The sequence below is a fragment of the Schistocerca cancellata genome, chromosome 6 (genome assembly GCF_023864275.1).
Source record: "Schistocerca cancellata isolate TAMUIC-IGC-003103 chromosome 6, iqSchCanc2.1, whole genome shotgun sequence".
NCBI lineage: Eukaryota > Metazoa > Arthropoda > Insecta > Orthoptera > Acrididae > Schistocerca > Schistocerca cancellata.
This window is the reverse complement of record NC_064631.1, coordinates 557,983,294-558,002,260: the sequence shown is the minus strand read 5'-3', so window position 1 is coordinate 558,002,260 and position 18,967 is coordinate 557,983,294. Positions and strand designations below refer to the sequence as shown.

Genomic DNA, 18,967 nt, shown 5'->3' with positions numbered 1-18,967 from the left:
ACTGAGGCGATGGACGCAACTAGAAATAAATTAATTATGAGTATCACTTGAAAGTTAATGCACTTGTATCACTTTCCAGCTTCTTGTCTATCTCTGACCTGCTACTGTATTTTATGACAAATGGGTCATAGTGATTCGAGCTCTAATGTTCTGAGGAAATTTCTAGTATGTCGACCTCCAGTTTTCCGATATGAACCTCTGAAAGACAAACTTGTTTTATGACAAATAATGTCGCATGAAGTAAAGTGAGGGTTCTCATGTAAGTTGGTTCCTCAGTGAATGAACAAAAGAAGAACATTACCTCTTTACTTCCTGCTATTAGTATGGCCAATGTACCTCTTTCATGTAATTTCATTTCTTCACTTTTATGATGCATGCAGGACAACTACATATGCCTAGATATATTTTATTTTCTGTGTACTCTTGAATGCAAAATATTTTGTCCATATTTTGTGTAAAATCACTTTGTGATGGAATCAGAACTGCCTTATCTTTGAATGTTGTTGGCAGTCCTACCAAATTATAACATCATTTACAGCTGTTGCCTTGTTCATTTGGTAGGGAAATGTTTTGGTAAGTTTTCCACCAACATTTAAAGAAAGTGCATTTTAGACTCCATTACAAGGAAGGTGGTTTTAGCCACAATGTCTAAAGAAAAGTTGTGCATTCAAAATTAAGCAAAAAACAATTGTATGCAGTTGACATGTAAGAATCGTAACAGTGAAAAAGCAAGAGTTTTACTGGTTAAGCTGGTGCTGGAATAATGTTCTTTTATTTATTATATGATAAAAAATTTATTTTTCAGTAGCAATCTGATATTTGCCAACTGAGCACACTGAGGGATATGAAACCTTGAGGCCCTTGGGCCCTCCCTATGAGGCTTGGGCACCAGGACTTTTGCACCCCAGCCTCCCTCCCCCCACTAGTTAGGCCTTGTGGGCCATTCTTCAGCTTGCCATAAATTCTTCCCTTGTAGTCTCAAATATGCACTCTTTGTTGACTGAGAATCCTCGTTCCATGCTGCTTGCCCATGTGACAAAGTGAGTGCAATTTCTATTGCCTGCTGCAGTCCATGGAGTGTTTTTTGCGTCCTGAGGTACTTCATCCAAAAGTCATCCAACCTTTCCTCTTCTTGAAACTTCCTCGCAGATTAAAACTGTGCCGGACCGAGACTCGAACTTGGTCCCAAGTTCGAGTCTCAGTCCGGCACACAGTTCTAATCTGCCAGGAAGTTTCGTATCAGCACACACTCCGCTGCAGAGTAAAAATCTCATTTCCTCTTGTTTGTTGAATGTCTCGAATTTTGTCTTGACATTCCTGTTTACAGCAGAAGCATATTGTGCTTCTGCTTTTTCAGCACATTATCCATCCATCCAGTTGCTCCCTACCAAAATATATGGAAAGAAATGGAATCATTTGGGACCAACCTCCCTGCATGCTATGGTGGGCTGAAAGCAGCTAACAGTTTTTGTCAACCTGAAGTTTTGGGGAAATTTCTCGATCGAATGTAATCATTCCTCTTCTACAGTTGTTATGGAACTTTCTGATCTTAATATCATCACACGCAAAAGATTGGATTGTTTGTCCAAATTAACTGATGATGAGCCATTTATTGTCTAGATAAATTGTCATTGTTGTCTCCATTATCTCTGTCAAAGAAGAACGTTTGGATGTGTTAACAGCCAATTGGATTGTGAATTCTTTAGAAAACGTGTAAAGTCTTCAGCAAGAGTCCTGAAAAAGATGATCTTCAGGTCACGTAGATTGTTCTTGAGGGAATTTTCGACTACCGTATAGCTAGCACATGTTGATTTGCTTTTGTCTTTCAACTTTGCAGCAAGTATTCTCAGAAACAGAAGCATTATAAGAGCTCACTCAACCATCAGATCATGCCAAACTTTAAGGGAAACAGTTCTGATTCCGTTGTCAAAATATACAGAGCTCTTCTGGCAGGGGTGTCCTTAGAAAGCTTGTGCAAGGCACGTAAATACTGAATTATCATCCAGTGTGCTTGCTGTATTGCTGACTTTGAAAATGCCATGAACAACATGAAGCCCACATGTTCCAATTCCCATTAAAACAGTGTCTACCTGTTCACTTTCATTCAAAACTTTTTTAAGCTCTGTTGAGAATTCAAGGTTGTCGTTAGGGCTGTCTGTCGGTACTTCTAAAAGTGTTTTTTTTTAATTATTTATTTATTTTTATTAAAAAAAAACGTTTCACCAGAATTTTTTTCTCTATGGCCTCGAGTATCTTAGTTGCCACCGAATTGGCTAGAAACCCGAAGCATAATAATGAGTGCACACTTGTAAAATTTATATTATGTCATGGCGTGGGGGATAACCTTGAGACTGCTCCTACTGTCATACGAAATTGCACTCCAAACCATAACCTCAGGTGTAGGTCCCGTGTGTGCAGCATGCGGACAGGTTGGTTGCAGGCCCTCAGCTGGCCCCTTTCTAACCAACACATAACCATCATTGGCACTGAGGCAGAACCAGCTTTCATCAGAAAATACAACAGACCTTAACCCACCCCTCCAATGACCTCTTGCTTGTCACCATTGAATTCTCAAATGGCAGTGGTTTGGGGTCAGTGGAATGCACACTGCAAGTCATCTGGCGTGGAACTTTTCTTGAAGTAATTCATTTGTACCATTTCTTAGTGTCACTGTGGTGCCAAATGCTGCTCAAATTGGTTTCAGATGCAGTATGATGCGCCAGAGCTATACACCATACACGATGATCTTGCCTCTCGGGAATACCATGTGGGAGCTGGGTCTTTTTGTGACTTTACATTCTCGTGACCACCACTGCCAGCAATCATATGCAGTGGCTACATTCCTGCCAAATGTTTCAGCAGTATCATGGAAGGAACATCCAGCTTCTTGTAGCCCCAGTACACAACTTGTTCAATGTCATTGAGGTGTTGATAATGGCATCTTTGTCACCTCAAAGGCATTCTTGATTAATGTCAACTCACCATGTCCAATCTCAAAAGTAACTAAAGCACACGATCATTACAAGGTGTATTTAAAGCGAACCTGATTTGCATCCTCTTAGTGGTGCCACTAGCACTACTCTTAAGCGACAGGCGCGATATTCAGATAGACTTCCAATTTCAGATGCAGAAACACACATACCAACTTTCGTTTATGTCACACAACTCCTCCTCGATATTGCAACTTTTCCCCATCAGTGTATACTGTCACTTAACATGGAAAACCTGTACTTTCCTATGGGGTATAGTGTATTTTCACCAAGGGAAAAAAATGTACTTTTTAACTAGGAAAGACACAGGTTGGGTTTTTTTTTTTTTTTTTTTTTTTTTCCGTGTATATACCCTGACTTCTCAGAACAAATGAACATTGTTTATTTAGTGTCTCTCTAATTGTAAATCACTGCTGGTAACTTAATAGAAATTGTCATTTCAACAAACTGTCAGTATATTGTACATCTTGTTAGCCTAACTATACTATAGCTTACAGTGTGTAGTCCTGTCTTCACAAAGGTTTGAAAAACATGTCAGTAGTTGACATTTTTCCTGATTTTAATATTGTGTTGTCCATCTTAGTTAATGTGTTCATCACTTCTTCGTCGACTTCAGAACTCAAAACAGTAACACTTTACTGTGTCCATTTCCTCAATACGTTTTGACATGGTAGGAATCTTTAAAGGTTTCAGTTAACCTTCATCTTCACTTTCCTCATGTTTCTCTGCCATCTGTTGCTGCAACATGTCATCAATTGTCATGGATCGACAGGCAACAACACCTTCATCACAGTCGACATATTGATTGAATCTGTGGTAGTCAGTGTTCTTTTCTTGCCCCATTATTTGCTGCCATTGTTCTGCTGCAATTACTTTATTTTCTGGGTTGATGTCTTCCATAAATACTGATGTCCGATGAAAACAAGCCTTCTTGAGGCAGTTTGAGATGGTCTTTATTGCACGGAATCCCAGGCACTTCTTACAAAACACAAAGTGTCTGAGATCATAACCTTTCTCATCATAGAATGAAGACAATCCATCCTCTTCTATACAAGAATCTTCCTGTATTTTTTTGTCAGGCATTTGATAATGCATTGGTGAGGTGGCTGAAGGTGGCTTGTACAATTGGGAGGAAAACAAAACGCTACATTTATATTACAGAGGTGTGATGTATCCTGGGGATACACTGCACACGAGTCAATAAACAGGATGATTTTCCTATTTCTAATGCCCAATCTTGCATTCCAGGCCTGCAAGAATTGTTTGAATGCAGTTGTTGTTACCCGTACATTTGCATTAGAGATAAACTGACATGAAATGTCCGCATATTTTGGAAACGTTGTAACCTCCCCCTCACTTATCGACCTTAATGACAGTGAAAAATTAAACCGCGTGTATGTAATGGAAATTTGGGAAAAGCAATCATCACCGAAGTTAATCTGTCGGTAAAGAGGGAGGAAAGGGTTACATCTAAATGAAAGGAAAAATGCAAATGAAACTGGTGGAAATTAATTTTGAAAAGGGGTAAAGTTAATAAAGAAAGTAAATGTGCGGTCGTCACATTAACAATTAATTGGCGCTAATTAGATATTTGAGATTAGGGGGAAGTTACGGTCGCCAGTCCTAAGGACAATTACTATAGTAACTGAAAAAGAAAGGTTATTACACATATAATTAGCACTAGAAGCGTGGCAACTGAAGGTTGACACGTGTAGTGTGAAAACTGAAAGTTTGTCAAAAGTAATAAATTTCGCTACACTCTGACTTAATTTAGCAAAAGAATTAATAAAACCGGAAAATCGAAAGTTAATTTAGTGACTAAAGTTAATAGTGAGCTTTCTTTCTGAAGCACATCAAAATTCAGTAAGATACGGTTAGTCCTGGACTACCTCAACAATCATTTCAAAAGCTACTTGAATCTACGCAATTTAGAAATAAGTGATTTAACTTTGAACTTGAATTAAATGATTCTGAACAATTAACAATAGTAAAATTTAGTACGTACCAAGCTGAGTTGCAGTCACAGGTAACCTAAAATATGGTAACAAAACTCGCACTCATAATTTGTGCTTGTGTAATCTAAATATTGTAGCCAGCTATGAATACTTTAACTGAACTTTGAAATTAAAGCAGTGAAATAGAATAATATTGCTTTAATGCTGGCGTTTGAATTTCAACGACACTCGGGTTCATTCCGGAAAAGGAAGGGACCCAGCTTGGTAATGCAATTGGGACAATGAGCAACAAAGGTTCATGCTATGTTGCTGTAATTTTGTGATTTGAACAGTTTTAAAAGCTGAGGTCTGCCATACAGTTCTAAAACTTTACGTGCTTCCAGTCTTCCTTGTTGGTTGATTGAAGGTTTGAAGCCATCGATCGAGGAGGTGGCGACAGTCACTCATTGTCGGCCGTCGCTGTTGGAGAAGCTGGATGTTGGCGCGCCTCCTTCTCGACACGGTCACCAGGCGAAATGGGCTCTTGATGTGCGCCAGCTAATGCTTCCCGTCCGCGACACTGTGTCAGAAACTATCATAGCAAGTCGAGCGCAGTTACATGCTGCCAAACCCCTAAAGCGCGGCAACTCGCGGGAGCGTCACACAACATACCTGCTCCACTTGCTACTCCAGGCAGACTCCCGCTTCTGCTCTGCCCGCGCTCCACGCGGTAGAGTTAACACTACCAAAGATCCTAAACACTCTGGTTCTCCACACGACCTATCGACGTATTCATTCGATAGCATAGTTTTCCCTAGGCAAGACCCAGCGTAAAAATACAAATAATATTTACAAAACAACCAATTATACAGCGACATAAATGCATATATATATAAAATAGAGGGAAACATTCCACGTGGGAAAAATATATCTAAAAACAAAGATGATGCGACTTACCAAAAGAAAGCGCTGGCCGGTCGATAGACACACAAACAAACACAAACATACGTACAAAATTCTAGCTTTCGCAACCAACGGTTGCTTCGTCAGGAAAGAGGGAAGGAGAGGGAAAGACGAAAGGATGTGGGTTTTAAGGGAGAGGGTAAGGAGTCATTCCAATCCCGGGAGCGGAAAGACTTACCTAAGGGGGAAAAAAGGATGGGTATACACTCGCGCGCACACACACACACATATCCATCCACACACATACAGACACAAGCAGACATATACAGAGGCAAAGAGTTTGGGCAGAGATGTCAGTCGAGGCGGAAGTGCAGAGGCAAAGATGTTGTTGAATGCCAGGTGAGGTATGAGTGGCGGCAACTTGAAATTAGCGGAGATTGAGGCCTGGTGGATAACGGGAAGAGAGGATATATTGAAGAGCAAGTTCCCATCTCCGGAGTTCGGATAGGTTGGTGTTAGTGGGAAGTATCCAGATAACCCGGACAGTGTAACACTGTGCCAAGATGTGCTGGCCGTGCACCAAGGCATGTTTAGCCACAGGGTGATCCTCGTTACCAACAAACACTGTCTGCCTGTGTCCATTCATGCAAATGGACAGTTTGTTGCTGGTCACATTGTAGGCAGGTCAGTTGGTAAATCACGTGGGTGCTTTCACACGTGGCTCTGCCTTTGATCGTGGATGATGATGTTTGGTTTGTGGGGCGCTCAACTGCGTGGTTATCAGCGCCCGTACAATTATCCAATCTTTGCTCAGTCCAATTTCGCCACTTTCCTGGATGATGATGAAATGATGAGGACAACACAAACACCCAGTCATCTCGAGGCAGGTGAAAATCCCTGACCCCGCCGGGAATCGAACCCGGGACCCCGTGCTCGGGAAGCGAGAACGCTACCGCGAGACCACGAGCGGCGGACGCCTTTGATCGTGTACACCTTCCGGGTTACAGGACTGGAGTAGGTGGTGGTGGGAGGGTGCATGGGACAGGTTTTACACCGGGAGCGGTTACTAGGGTAGGAGCCAGAGGGTAGGGAAGGTATTTGGGGATTTCATAGGAATGAACTAAGAGGTTGCGAAGGTTAGGTGGACGGCGGAAAGACACTCTTGGTGGAGTGGCCTCCCCACCTACTCCAGTCCTGTAACCCAGAAGGTGTACACGATCAAAGACAGAGCCACGTGTGAAAGCAACCACATGATTTACCAACTGACCTGCCTACATTGTGACGCATTCTATGTGGGAATGACCAGCAACAAACTGTCCATTCGCATGAATGGACACAGGCAGACAGTGTTTGTTGGTAACGAGGATCACCCTGTGGCTAAACATGCCTTGGTGCACGGCCAGCACATCTTGGCACAGTGTTACACCGTCCGGGTTATCTGGATACTTCCCACTAACACCAACCTATCCGAACTCCGGAGATGGGAACTTGCTCTTCAATATATCCTCTCTTCCCGTTATCCACCAGGCCTCAATCTCCGCTAATTTTCTGGCTTGCCCGAGCTGCCAGTTTCATGCGTGCGCAGAGCAGTGAGAGTAGTAGTGGAGCATAATCACCAAGTGACAGTGTTGTCAAGTCAGTGGTTTTCCCACTAAAACTAGTTGTTTCTATACATGTCTAGTGTGCAGATTTTGCATCTAGTGACTAGTGGAAATTGTGGTGCATTTTAAAAATGTTTTAGTGGAATTACAGTAAGATTATTTAAAAAAAAATCACCTGATCCATTCAGTATACAGCAAACAGCACTATTTGCTAACGTCTAGCAACTTTTAACATTGTACGGTCTAAACATTTTTAATATATGGTATTATATCTTTTTTCCCGTATGTTATGCTTTCTAGTATTAAAGTATCTGCAACATCTTTCATAGTGCATATCTGTAGTCCTGGTAATAATGTAATGTTTTTTATGTCAGTGGATATTGTCTTAGTGTTAGACATTGGTAAAGTAATGGCACAGTATAGCTAAAATTTTTATGCTGAATGGCTACACGATAGTAAATTTGCAGACTGGCTAGAAAGAATTCAAGGGATGACACAAGAGCATATTGTAAAGATTGTCGTAGTACTTTGTTAGCATTGTATGCCAATGTGTTAAGCCAAAGACAAAAATACCTTTCAAAACCTGAAAGAATCTTTAGAAGTGAATCAAGCTGAAAGTTCTCTTGCATTATTTGTTTCCAACATTGTGGGATCATGCCATGCGGGCACTAAAGTGATTTTTGCAAGAGTAAATTCACAGACAGTGATGTTGCCAGAAAACTTCATATACATAGAACAAAGTGTAGTGTGGTTATGAAACATGTAGTAAGGTCCCATTCCATTTTGTGGAAAATTTGTGGCAATGTATTGGTGACAGCAGTACATTGTTCAAACTGATGAATCAACAGCCATCATTGTGACAAAATTTTTAGTAATAACAGTAATATATTACAATGTTGCAACCAGTGGAATCATTTCAACATTTTTGATCCTTAAATTAGACGACCTCCAGCATTGTAGTGCACAGTCTATTGTAACGTCAATTGGAGAAATGCTTCAAGAATTCAAATTGGATCTAAACAAGCTGCAGGGTATAGGCATGAACAATGCAAATGTAATGGTCGGTGTTATCAGTGGTGTCCATCAAAATTTGAAAAAAAGACATTCGTCATTTGATTCTTATAAAGTATTTATGCCTAGTGTTACCATGGTCAAATGTGGAAGTGGAAAGATTTTTTAGCCAGATAAACATTTTTCGTGATTTTGCTGTTCTCTCTTCGCTTAGCACAAAATGGATTTCTGTGGCTGGGAGTTATCAAATGAATTAAAATACACACACATAATTACAGAAGACTGAAATATGTTAATAGTTTCAGTTTTCTGATTTGATTTTATTTCCACTTTATTGGCAGTCAAGCATTACTTGCTTTGTAGAACAGTGACATTATTTTTCTCAGTTTTTGGAAGAAATTTGGCTTTTACTAATCTTTTCTGCAGAGGCAATCAGTTTATTTGAAATGAATCATTCCACACTATTAGCTAGCTAGTCTTAGCTGTTCACTGAGTTTCAAGTGCACATTTTCATGTTCTGGCTTGTATAGCATTGTGCCATAATAACGAACGAAACATGAGATAATACAGTAATGGTACTCAAAGAAAATTGTCTTCCTGAAACCCATACCAAATAGCTTGAACAGAATTTTACATATCTGCCTTCTGTCGAACACTATGTTTTTTGGTCACAAGACATGTTTCAACATTTGTCTGGTACCTGCTCTAGGCTTGGCTTTATTTCTTAATTTGTGTTGCTTACATCTTAAATTTATAGAAAGCCATTCTTCATTAAATTATGGACTAACAACACACCATGTTTTGTGATTGTAACTCTCCCCAAGGCTTTACATTTACTCATGGAGCAGAATGTAAACTGCCACTTATTATACAGTTTCTTGGCTTCACAGATAACCTTGTTAATTTTTATACAGTTTGAAAAACTCGTGAAAAGCTTACTGTTATTACTTATGGTGTATACAAACAACTGTTTTCTTTTATTTTTGTGGGAAATCTGTATTGCTTCTTACTAGCTTTTTACAGTGTTGTGTCAATGTAAATTTGACTAGAACTGCTACATTGCAGTATTGCAGAGGGCGGAAAAAAGGTAAGTCTATGTTAAAGTGATCGTGTACCAAAATATTTGGGTTCTTCGAGTGGTAGAGTCTAGTTTTGAAATGAATATTATGCCCAGGACTGCTTTCTAATTTTGCTTTCCTTAAGTGGATAAGGTGTGATAAAGCAATTGCCCAAGTACCATAGCTCCTATGTCGCTCTGCCACACTGCTGCAAATGGTCATGTGATGCCACACTACAAACAAAATTGCAAACAGACATGCGACGAGAGGTGTACAAGCAGAGCAAATATCTAGCACAGGCTTCCTATGTCATTGTAGCTGCACATGCGCAGTAACGTCTGTCTCCTGGCACACCTTGGCAACTGCTCAAGTGAACCTAATTAACAGATCGCAGGAAAATATTGTGAATGATGGTTTGAGAAGTATTATTTTCAAACACTTTGAGGATAAGCACTTAAACAATTTCAGGCCCAGAAGACCAGACATTTATGTCATAATTTAAAATTTCAATGGCACATTTGTGTTTGACATATCTTAAAGGAAAAAAGAGAGAGAGAGAGAGAGAGAGAGAGAGAGAGAGAGAGAGGAGGCCAATATTGCTTATGAAAGCTTAACTTTTGTTGTAGCAATACTATACTTAATTTAACCCATGAACTTTTCCCGTGTGTGTTCACACTACTTAACAGTGATGTTGCTATTGGCTGACTGCATCATGTATCCTGCGCTCTGAATATCTGCTGTCATTTGCAGGCAAGACAGTATGATGTGTGCTGTGATTGGCTGAGAAAAGAGCATCACAATTTCGATTTCAGTGCTTCGGAAACTAATGTGCTGCATTGGATGGAATTTGTATTTATACTTTCTTAATATCAAAAATAAGCAGTGTACATGGTGCTGCATGTGAAAAATCTTTCCGAAACGTGTTATTTTTTCCTGCATTTCATTTTTAAAGTGCCAAGTAGTTCTATGCTGGTGAATACAACCTTTACCAATCGAAGCATTGGTAAGTTTCACAGTTCCAAGGGAAAGTATACAGTCACTCAACACGCAAGAAAATGTTTGTTTTCACCCCAGTGGAATTTTATTTCTAACAGAGAAATCCGGTAAATTTTTTTTTTTTTTGCTGCGTTTACACCTTGCATTGTCACGTTTTGGAAGCCCATACCATTCATAGGAAAATAATATTTTGCATGGTCCTATGAAGTGGAAGGGAGCCATTTATAAGGGAAATGAGATGTGATCAGTTTGCCTTCACAGTTTTATTATCATACCTTCTACTTTTTATAATTGGTCTGCTGAACTATTGAGAAAGGTTTTAAAAGTTAACAGAGATCTAATGAATAATTACTGTGTTCTTATTGGACTGTATTGTTTTAGCATCAGACTATTCTATGAATTTCATGGGGAACAGTGCTGCATGTCTTCGACTTCATCTTCTTTTTCTCTTTCAAGTTGATCTCTCCCCCACTCCCTCTATAAGTTCCATCTAGCATAATCCAACTGGTGTGTAAACTTTATTTCTGATCATCCAGAAGTGCTATTAAATGTACACAATATGTTTTAAGTAGAAATTATTAAAAATTATTTTTAAACCTTTCAGCTGACATTCTTAATGTATGAACTATCATAATTGTTTGTTTATGTTTGCAGTCCAATTTATTCACTGGATTCTGGCTTCGGCAGTGATTTTGCTATGGACGAGGAGGATGAGATTGACTAAATTTCAAATAAGGTAAATTACATGTAAAGGTAAATTGTTAAAATCACATGCTAAGAAGTACCCACGTTTTATGAGGACAGAGGGAGACAAAAGCAGCAGCGAGAGGGTACAAGGTCTAATATAGTTCAGAGATATTAAAACACAGTGAGAAATTAAAATAAATTAGAAGAGAAACGGAAAATGAAAAGTGAAAGGAATAATCCAATGACAAAATGTTTCTTCAATCAGTTTCATGTTTACCTGACTATAAGATGAGGATTTTTCCTCGGATGCATCATTCGAAATGCAGAGGGTTGTCTTATATTCATACATGAAACATTGGTAGGCAAGGTTTTTTTTTTTTTTTTTTTTTTTTTTTACCTTGTGTAGTAGCTTATATTGAACTAGACAGTTACTATTCATTGTTGTTTTGATTTTAAATTAGTTGAATTTCAGTGAATGTCGTAATCACATTTCACATGTTCAGCGATAACCTTTGTGAAAATTAGTGCAGCATTAATTTTCCTTCCATTGCCAAAGCTTTTAAAAACAGTAAATATTAACAGTTGATAATTGATACAAATAATACATGAATCTACATGTTTGCCATTCACACAGACAATACACACTTTAAGATAATATTACATAGAAGGAGAGGCCACAACAGCCTTAACATAAGAAAAGTAACTGGGGAGATAATATGTTAGAATATGTCTCAAAAGTGAGATCGACAGGAAGTGCAAAATGGCTAAGCAGGGATGGCTAGAGGACAAATGCAAGGATGTCGATGCGTATATCGCTATGGGTAAGATAGATGCTGCCTACAGGAAAATTAAAGAGACCTTTGGAGAAAAGAGAACCACTTGTATGTATATCAAGAGCTCAGATGGAAACCCAGTTGTAAGGAAAAAAGGGAAAGCGGAAAGTTGGAAAGAGTATATAGAGGGTCTATACAAGGGCGATGTACTTGAGGATAATATTATGGAAATGGAAGAGGATGTATATGAAGATGAAATGGGAGATACGATACTGCGTGAAGAGTTTGACAGAGCACTGAAAGACCTAAGTCGAACCAAGGCCCCGGGAGTAGACGACATTCCATTAGAGCTACTGGTAGCTTACGGAGAGCCAGCCATGACAAAACTCTACCATCTGGTGAGCAAGATGTATGAGACAGGTGAAAATACCCTCAGAATTCAAGAGTAATACAATCATTCCAATCCCAAAGAAAGCATCAGTTGGCAGGTATGCAAATTACTGAACAGTGAGTTTAATAAGTCTTGGCTGCAAAATACCAATACGAATTCCTTACAGACAAATGGAAAAACTGGTATAAGCCGACCTTGGGAAGATCAGTTTGGATCCCGTAGAAATGTTGAAACATGTGGGGCAATACTAACCTTACGACTTGCATTAGAAGATAGATTAAGGAAAGGCAAACCTATGGTTTTTGGCATTTGTAGACCTAGAGAAAGCTTTTGACAATGTTGACTGGAACACTCTCTTTCAAATTCTGAAGGTGGCAGGAGTCCAATACAGGGAGCAAAAGGCTATTATAAGAGTCTAGGAACATGAAAGGGAAGCAGTGGTTGGGAAGGGAGTGAGACAGGGTTGTAGCCTATCACCAATGTTATTCAATCTGTATATTGAGCAAGTGGTAAAGGAAAAAAAAAAAAAGAATAATTAGGAGTAGGAATTAAAATCCATGGAGAAGAAATAAAACCTTTGAGGTTTGCTGATGACATAATAATTCTGTCAGAGACAGCAAAGGACCTGAAAGAGCGGTTGAATGGAATAGACAGTGTTTAGAGAGGAGGCTATAAGATGAACATCAACAAAAACAAAATGAGAATAGTGGAATGTAGTCAAATTAAATCAAGTGATGCTGAAGGAATTAGATTAGGAAATGAGACACTTAAAGCAGTAGATGGGTTTTGCTATTTGGGGAGCAAAATAACTGATGATGGTCAAAGTAGAGATGCTATAAAGTGCAGACTGGCAATAGCAAGGAAAGCGTTTTTTAAGAAGAGAAATTTATTAATATCGAGTATAGATTTAAGTGTGAGGAAGTCTTTTCAGAAAGTATTTGTATGGAGCGTAGCCATGTATGGAAGTGAAACGTGGATGATAACTAGTTTAGACAAGAAGAGAATAGAAGGTGTCAAAATATGGTGCTACAGAAGAATGTTGAAGAGTAGGTGGGTAGACCACATAACTAATGAGAAGGTACTGAATAGGATTGGGGAGAAGAGGAATTTATGGCACAACTTGACGAGAAGACGGGATTGGTTCGTAGGGCACCCTCTGAGGCATCAAGGGATCACTAATTTAGTTCTAGAGGGAAGTGTGGAGGGTAAAAATCATAGGGGTAGATGAAGGGATGAAAATTGAGAGCTGCATCTAACCAGTCTCTAGACTGAAGACCATAACAACAACAACATGTAGGGAAATGTCTGGGGAATAATTTTACAATAAAAATAAGTAAGTCAGTATTTTCTTTTGTAAGGTGTCTAGGACTGATTAACTTCATCATAAAAACAATGAATGAGGGTAAGAATTGTGAGAGACATTAAAAGTATGTATTGTTAAACATGTTTACAGATTATGACTCCTCAAGGACAAGAGGCACTGAGAAGCAAAGAACAGTAAATTCATTAATTCACACATGAATAAATTGCTTAGTATTGAAAGTTCTTCTTCAGAGATGTGGACTATCCAATACCTTTTGCGTACATCTTCCTACTGGCACCCACTCTAACACTCCTTTGCATTTCTTATTCTATCAAATAGAGGGTCACATATGAAATGTTGCACACCTTGTACCAGTTAAAGCCTGGCTTTTTATATGGGAATGAGCCCCATTTCCTAAACCTCACCAGTCCTTTGCCTTCGTCCTTCTTCCTTCCCCTTCAACCCTTCTGCCAGAAGGAGCAGCCACTGGCTCCAAAAGCTTGAACGTTTCTTTAACTTTTTTATATGTGTTTTCTCCTGCTACCACTTGCTGAGTAGACTTCTTACATATCCATTATATCATACGAGCCTTTCCCCTGTGGCTTCACTTGAGTATTGGTTTGACAAATATATGGAACACATTTCCTCCTCCCCCCTCTGTGTGCACCTCTTCCTCCTCCTGTCTGTCCAGTTCATCCTCCCATCTTTATCTATCTCCTCCTCCACATTTTCTCTAACTCTTCATCTTGTCCTCCCCTTCTCATTGTCCATTTCCTCCACTCCCTCTTCCCTCTCTACCCATATCTTCCTCCCCCTCCCTCTGACCATATCCATTTCCCTCTCTTCCCATCTCCATCTCCCCTTCTTTCCATACCCACCTCCCCCTCTTCCTTTTCCATGTGCCCACTACCCATCTACACTTTCCACCCTGCCCCATGCATCTCCCTTCCTCCCCTCTGCCTGCCCATTTGCTCCTCCCACCCACAATTTCCATCATCTCCTCTATCCATCTCAACCTGTCTCTGGCCGTGTTCTTCGGCACATGTAGCCCCTACAATATAGTTTAACAAAGCAGGTTGATACTACTCCCACAACACACCTGTCATGCAGGCCAACCGGCGTGTTGGGTCCCAGAAAACAGTTTATTGCTTCTGACATGTACGCTGCCCTGCAAAGCAGGTTGATTTGGCAGGCCAATACTGTCCCCACACAATACATCTGTTGTGTAGGGCAACCATATGCCAGGAACTGTAAAAAAACATTTTTGGCTGTATCTCTGCTCTGAAATGTTTGGATAGATCATAATTATGAGTATGGTGCATTTAGTATCTATTCTTTATATTCTGATTGTAGTTTTACATTAATTACAAACTACACTACAGTCAAAAAGACACTATTGTCACTAGCCTGTATATGAAATTTTTGTGGATTAACATTAATAGTAATAATAATAATAATTGTACATATTCAATAGAATTTCATATTTTATTGGTGCATAAGTTCATAGTGTTTTTATTTTGCACGTTGGTATTCCGACTGCTGTCGGTTTATTTATTGATTGTCATTTTCTATTTGTAGTTCACTGTTGCTATTTGAGTTTACACATGGCCATTTTGTCATTTGGAGATACTGAGTGGAGCTGTGGATGCTAGAAAATGGAGCACCAAGTGGAGAAATCAAAAAATTTCTGACATGCTCTTCTGTTTGACTTCAGTAGGGAGATGACATCAGTGGCAGCCAGAAACATTTGCACTGTGTGTGGGGATAATGCCATTGGACAGAGTATGGCAAGAAAATGGTTTTCTCATTTTAAGGCAGGCCATTTTGACTTTGCTGACCCTCCACATACAGGAGGACCTTCAGGGTTTGATGAAAATCATTTAAACACATTGATCCACGATTATCCACATCAGTGTACTCGTGAACTGACAAATGTGATGAACTGTGGTCATTCCACCATTGTGTGACATTTGCATGAAATGGGGAAGGTTCAAAATCGGTTACTGCATGCTCTTAAGTCAGAATCACAAAAATAAGCAGGTGGCCATAAGTACATCTCTGCTTGGTCATCATCAATTGGCTTGCGAAGAACAACAACCATTCCTATCCTTTATCGTTATTGGTGATGAGAAATAGCGTCTTCATTCTAACTAAAGGAAAAGAAAGGAATGATTGAGCCCAAACAAACTAGCAACTCCCCTTACAACGACCTGTGTGTATCCACAAAAGTTAATGTTATGAATCTGGTGGAACAGTGACAGTGTGGTGTACTATACTGAGGTATAACTATCACTGACAAAAACTGCTATACAGGAATTGAGTTGGCAAGCGGTTCCACAGTCACATAGTTGATCTGATCTTGCACCATCAGATTCTCATCTTTTCCACTTTCTATCAAACAGCCTTCAAGGATCTTTCTTTCTGGATGAAAATGTGCTCTGAACCTAGCTCGGCAAGTTCTTCATCTCAAAACTATGTGATTTCTACATCCACAGAATTGAAAAGTTACCCCAGTGTCGGCAGACTTTTCTAATAGTGAAGGAGAACATATTATTGATGACTAAAATCTCTGTTGTGTGTATCTGTGTGTGTTCATTAAACTTACGGAAAAATGATATGAACTTGTGCACAAGTCCACACTGCTTGTTTGCCTACAAATTTGTTTTTCACAAACATCTATTTTTGTCAAATCTTTGTTTCTGTGCTTTGGGCCCTTGTGGTCCCTCATGCCTTAATTCATTTGTGAAATATGTGTAAAATATCTGGTTAATATGTATCGTGTTACAGGATAAACAACTAATGCTGCTCTTCAGTGTTGACATCAGAGAACACTTTAAAAGAAGAGACAGAAGCTTTTTGGCAGTAAAATAATAAATTTCAACTTTTGTGAATTGTCAGAGTGGCTATCCTGTTGTTTAGCATATTACAGACACATAGCTTACAATTTTTGAACTAATTTTAATGTAAATTTCATGTTGTGAATGCTGAATAGTTTAATTTTTATGGTTATTCTGATGAAGTAAACTTTGACTTTGAGTCATTTTAATGCTAGACAATACAGTACTAGTAGATGTAATCTGTAAATGGCACAAGAGTTTAACTGATAACCTAGGGAAAGATTCAGTATTTGCGTTTATACTGAATGACAAAAGCTTTAAAAAATTTGTGTGGAGTATAAGACTTAATTTCTTCATTCATGTGTTTGTTATCTGTACTTGCTGTAAAAATATGTTATTAATTTGAGTGTTCCATAGCTGCATGTAGAGTACCAGAATTTATAGTTCAACATTTATTTGTACTGCAACACATCTTTGTATTAGGTTGTCTTACCTGTATCTCATGTCTTTTTTTCCTGTTTTATGCTAAACGACCTGTTTGGATATATCAGAATTTACAACATAACAGCACATGTTAATAAGTAAAACACTGTTCTTTTACTTTGAAAAACTCAAGTAACTTTTTTTAATTGTGATAAGTGTTCTTGGTCTTTGTCTTTAGTACATACACTCTAATAAGAATTTCTACATTTGTCAGTGCCAGACTTGGTAATTGGTGATCTTGCTACTTGTTACACGTAGCCTGCTGTGCTGTATGTATCTGAGTTATACATGGATCTTTGAACACAACATTGAAAACAGATACATTTGGCATTGCTGAAGCAGAAGTGAAAGATACAACAAAAATATTTTTTTCAGCTGGAACAGTGTGTGGAAAAGTTGATTTATTATTTCATTGTAGTATGTTCTGTTTGTATGTAGGTTATAGATATGTTTTATTATTGATCCAGGTGAAAGCAGCAGACTTATGCTTTCCCAATTTGTCAAGTATTTGTCAGAATGTAATTTGAACTTAGTAGATAGGAACATTTTCTTGATTTAGTAACATGACTACATATTGTATGAAGTAATGCATTTGTCACAGTTTTCAACAACAAAAGTGCTTGTTATGTGATTATGTCAACCTTTTTTGTTCTAAAGAGGCTATGTAAGAAAATCCTTTATTGTAAAGAATAGTAGTGCCTTTGATGATAGCAAAATAAGACTTTATTAGTAGGTTGCTATAATGTTACATTCATGAAGAAAAATGGGAGGTCACTGCTCATATTTGGAGAATCCATAGCCACCCCATTACTTGGCCATGCTGACATGCTTTCTTGCTTTGTGTCTATAATCCTCTCTGGACTGAGTTACTTTTGTGGAAACTTGATGGTATTGTATCAGTAATTTAAGGCTCTAGCTGGGCTGGCTTTCATTTATGTTGGTAATGAACTGGCTCATTTATATGTCATTATTGTTGTTTTTGTGTCTTCTTATGTCAGTCTTTATTTAAGGGACAAACAATATAATCTCCATAAAATAATTATATTGTACTTATTCTCGCACTTAGGTCTGTGTTAAAATAGTGCTATAGCCAGTATTAGGTATAGAGTTCACAGTACCGCAACAAACTTCACTATCTGTCCTCTATTATTGCTGTGTCCTTTTACTATTAATAATACATAGAAAACTGACCACCAGTATTTTATTAACACTTTCATTATGAGAACTGTGTAGTAGTTATCTTCTCCATATGATCTGCTGCAAGGTATAGCTTTAGATCAGACATAATTTCATCTGTTGTACGGTAAGGTAGGTTACGTATTCTGTGTTTGGTGTAGAAGTCGCTCAATCCTTTGCTAAGAAAATTTTGTAGATTGTATGATATGAATATACTTTAGTCAGTATCACTTATCTCACAAAAACACAACATTTTTATTTTGTGTACTTTCTGAGTCTGACTCACATTGTTAATAAGTGCATAAAATGCTTATGGTAAATCTCCAGTGAAATTTACACTGACATAAGGTTTATAAATCAAGACTTTGTTAACATAGTTCAGTAGCATGATAAGCAAATGTTTTATTATTATTTGGTTAGAAATGTGTACATAATGTAGATAAATTCGTTACTTATATTAATATATGATGCACATGATTAATATATGATGGTAATTTTGATAATTACCTTCCAAAAAAAGTTAGTACAAATACAGTTGCACTGATGTCTACTTTTGCGAATAGTATTGTTATCTAATTTAATTTATATGTACCACCGTATTTTTTAAAATTAAAGTTGTTTTGATTGTACAACTGAAAGAGTTTTATCACACTCATCCCTCTGTCCATTTATGTAAACTGCCGTGCTTTCTCCTTTCGAAGTATTGAGAATATCAACAAACAAAGAACTCCTTTCATTAATACTGTAGACACTGAAATAGAATCTTGTTTGTTTGTTTGCCACATTCCAGAAAATGTGTTTTCTTTTGAAGTGTATATTGAAAG

At 38.3% G+C, this 18,967-nt stretch overlaps 1 protein-coding gene across 1 annotated transcript in view; it reads left to right on the top strand.

Moving 5' to 3' along the window:
* LOC126190665 (repressor of RNA polymerase III transcription MAF1 homolog) overlaps nt 1–18,759 on the top strand; it is a 71,947-nt gene extending 53,188 nt beyond the window's left edge. Inside the window, exons 6-7 of the mRNA XM_049931108.1 lie at nt 11,148–11,229; nt 16,435–18,759. Coding sequence (XP_049787065.1) covers nt 11,148–11,217 — 70 coding nt within the window. The 3' untranslated portion in view covers nt 11,218–11,229; nt 16,435–18,759. The remainder of the gene's footprint in view (nt 1–11,147; nt 11,230–16,434) is intronic.
* The last annotated feature ends 208 nt before the right edge of the window (nt 18,760–18,967 follow it).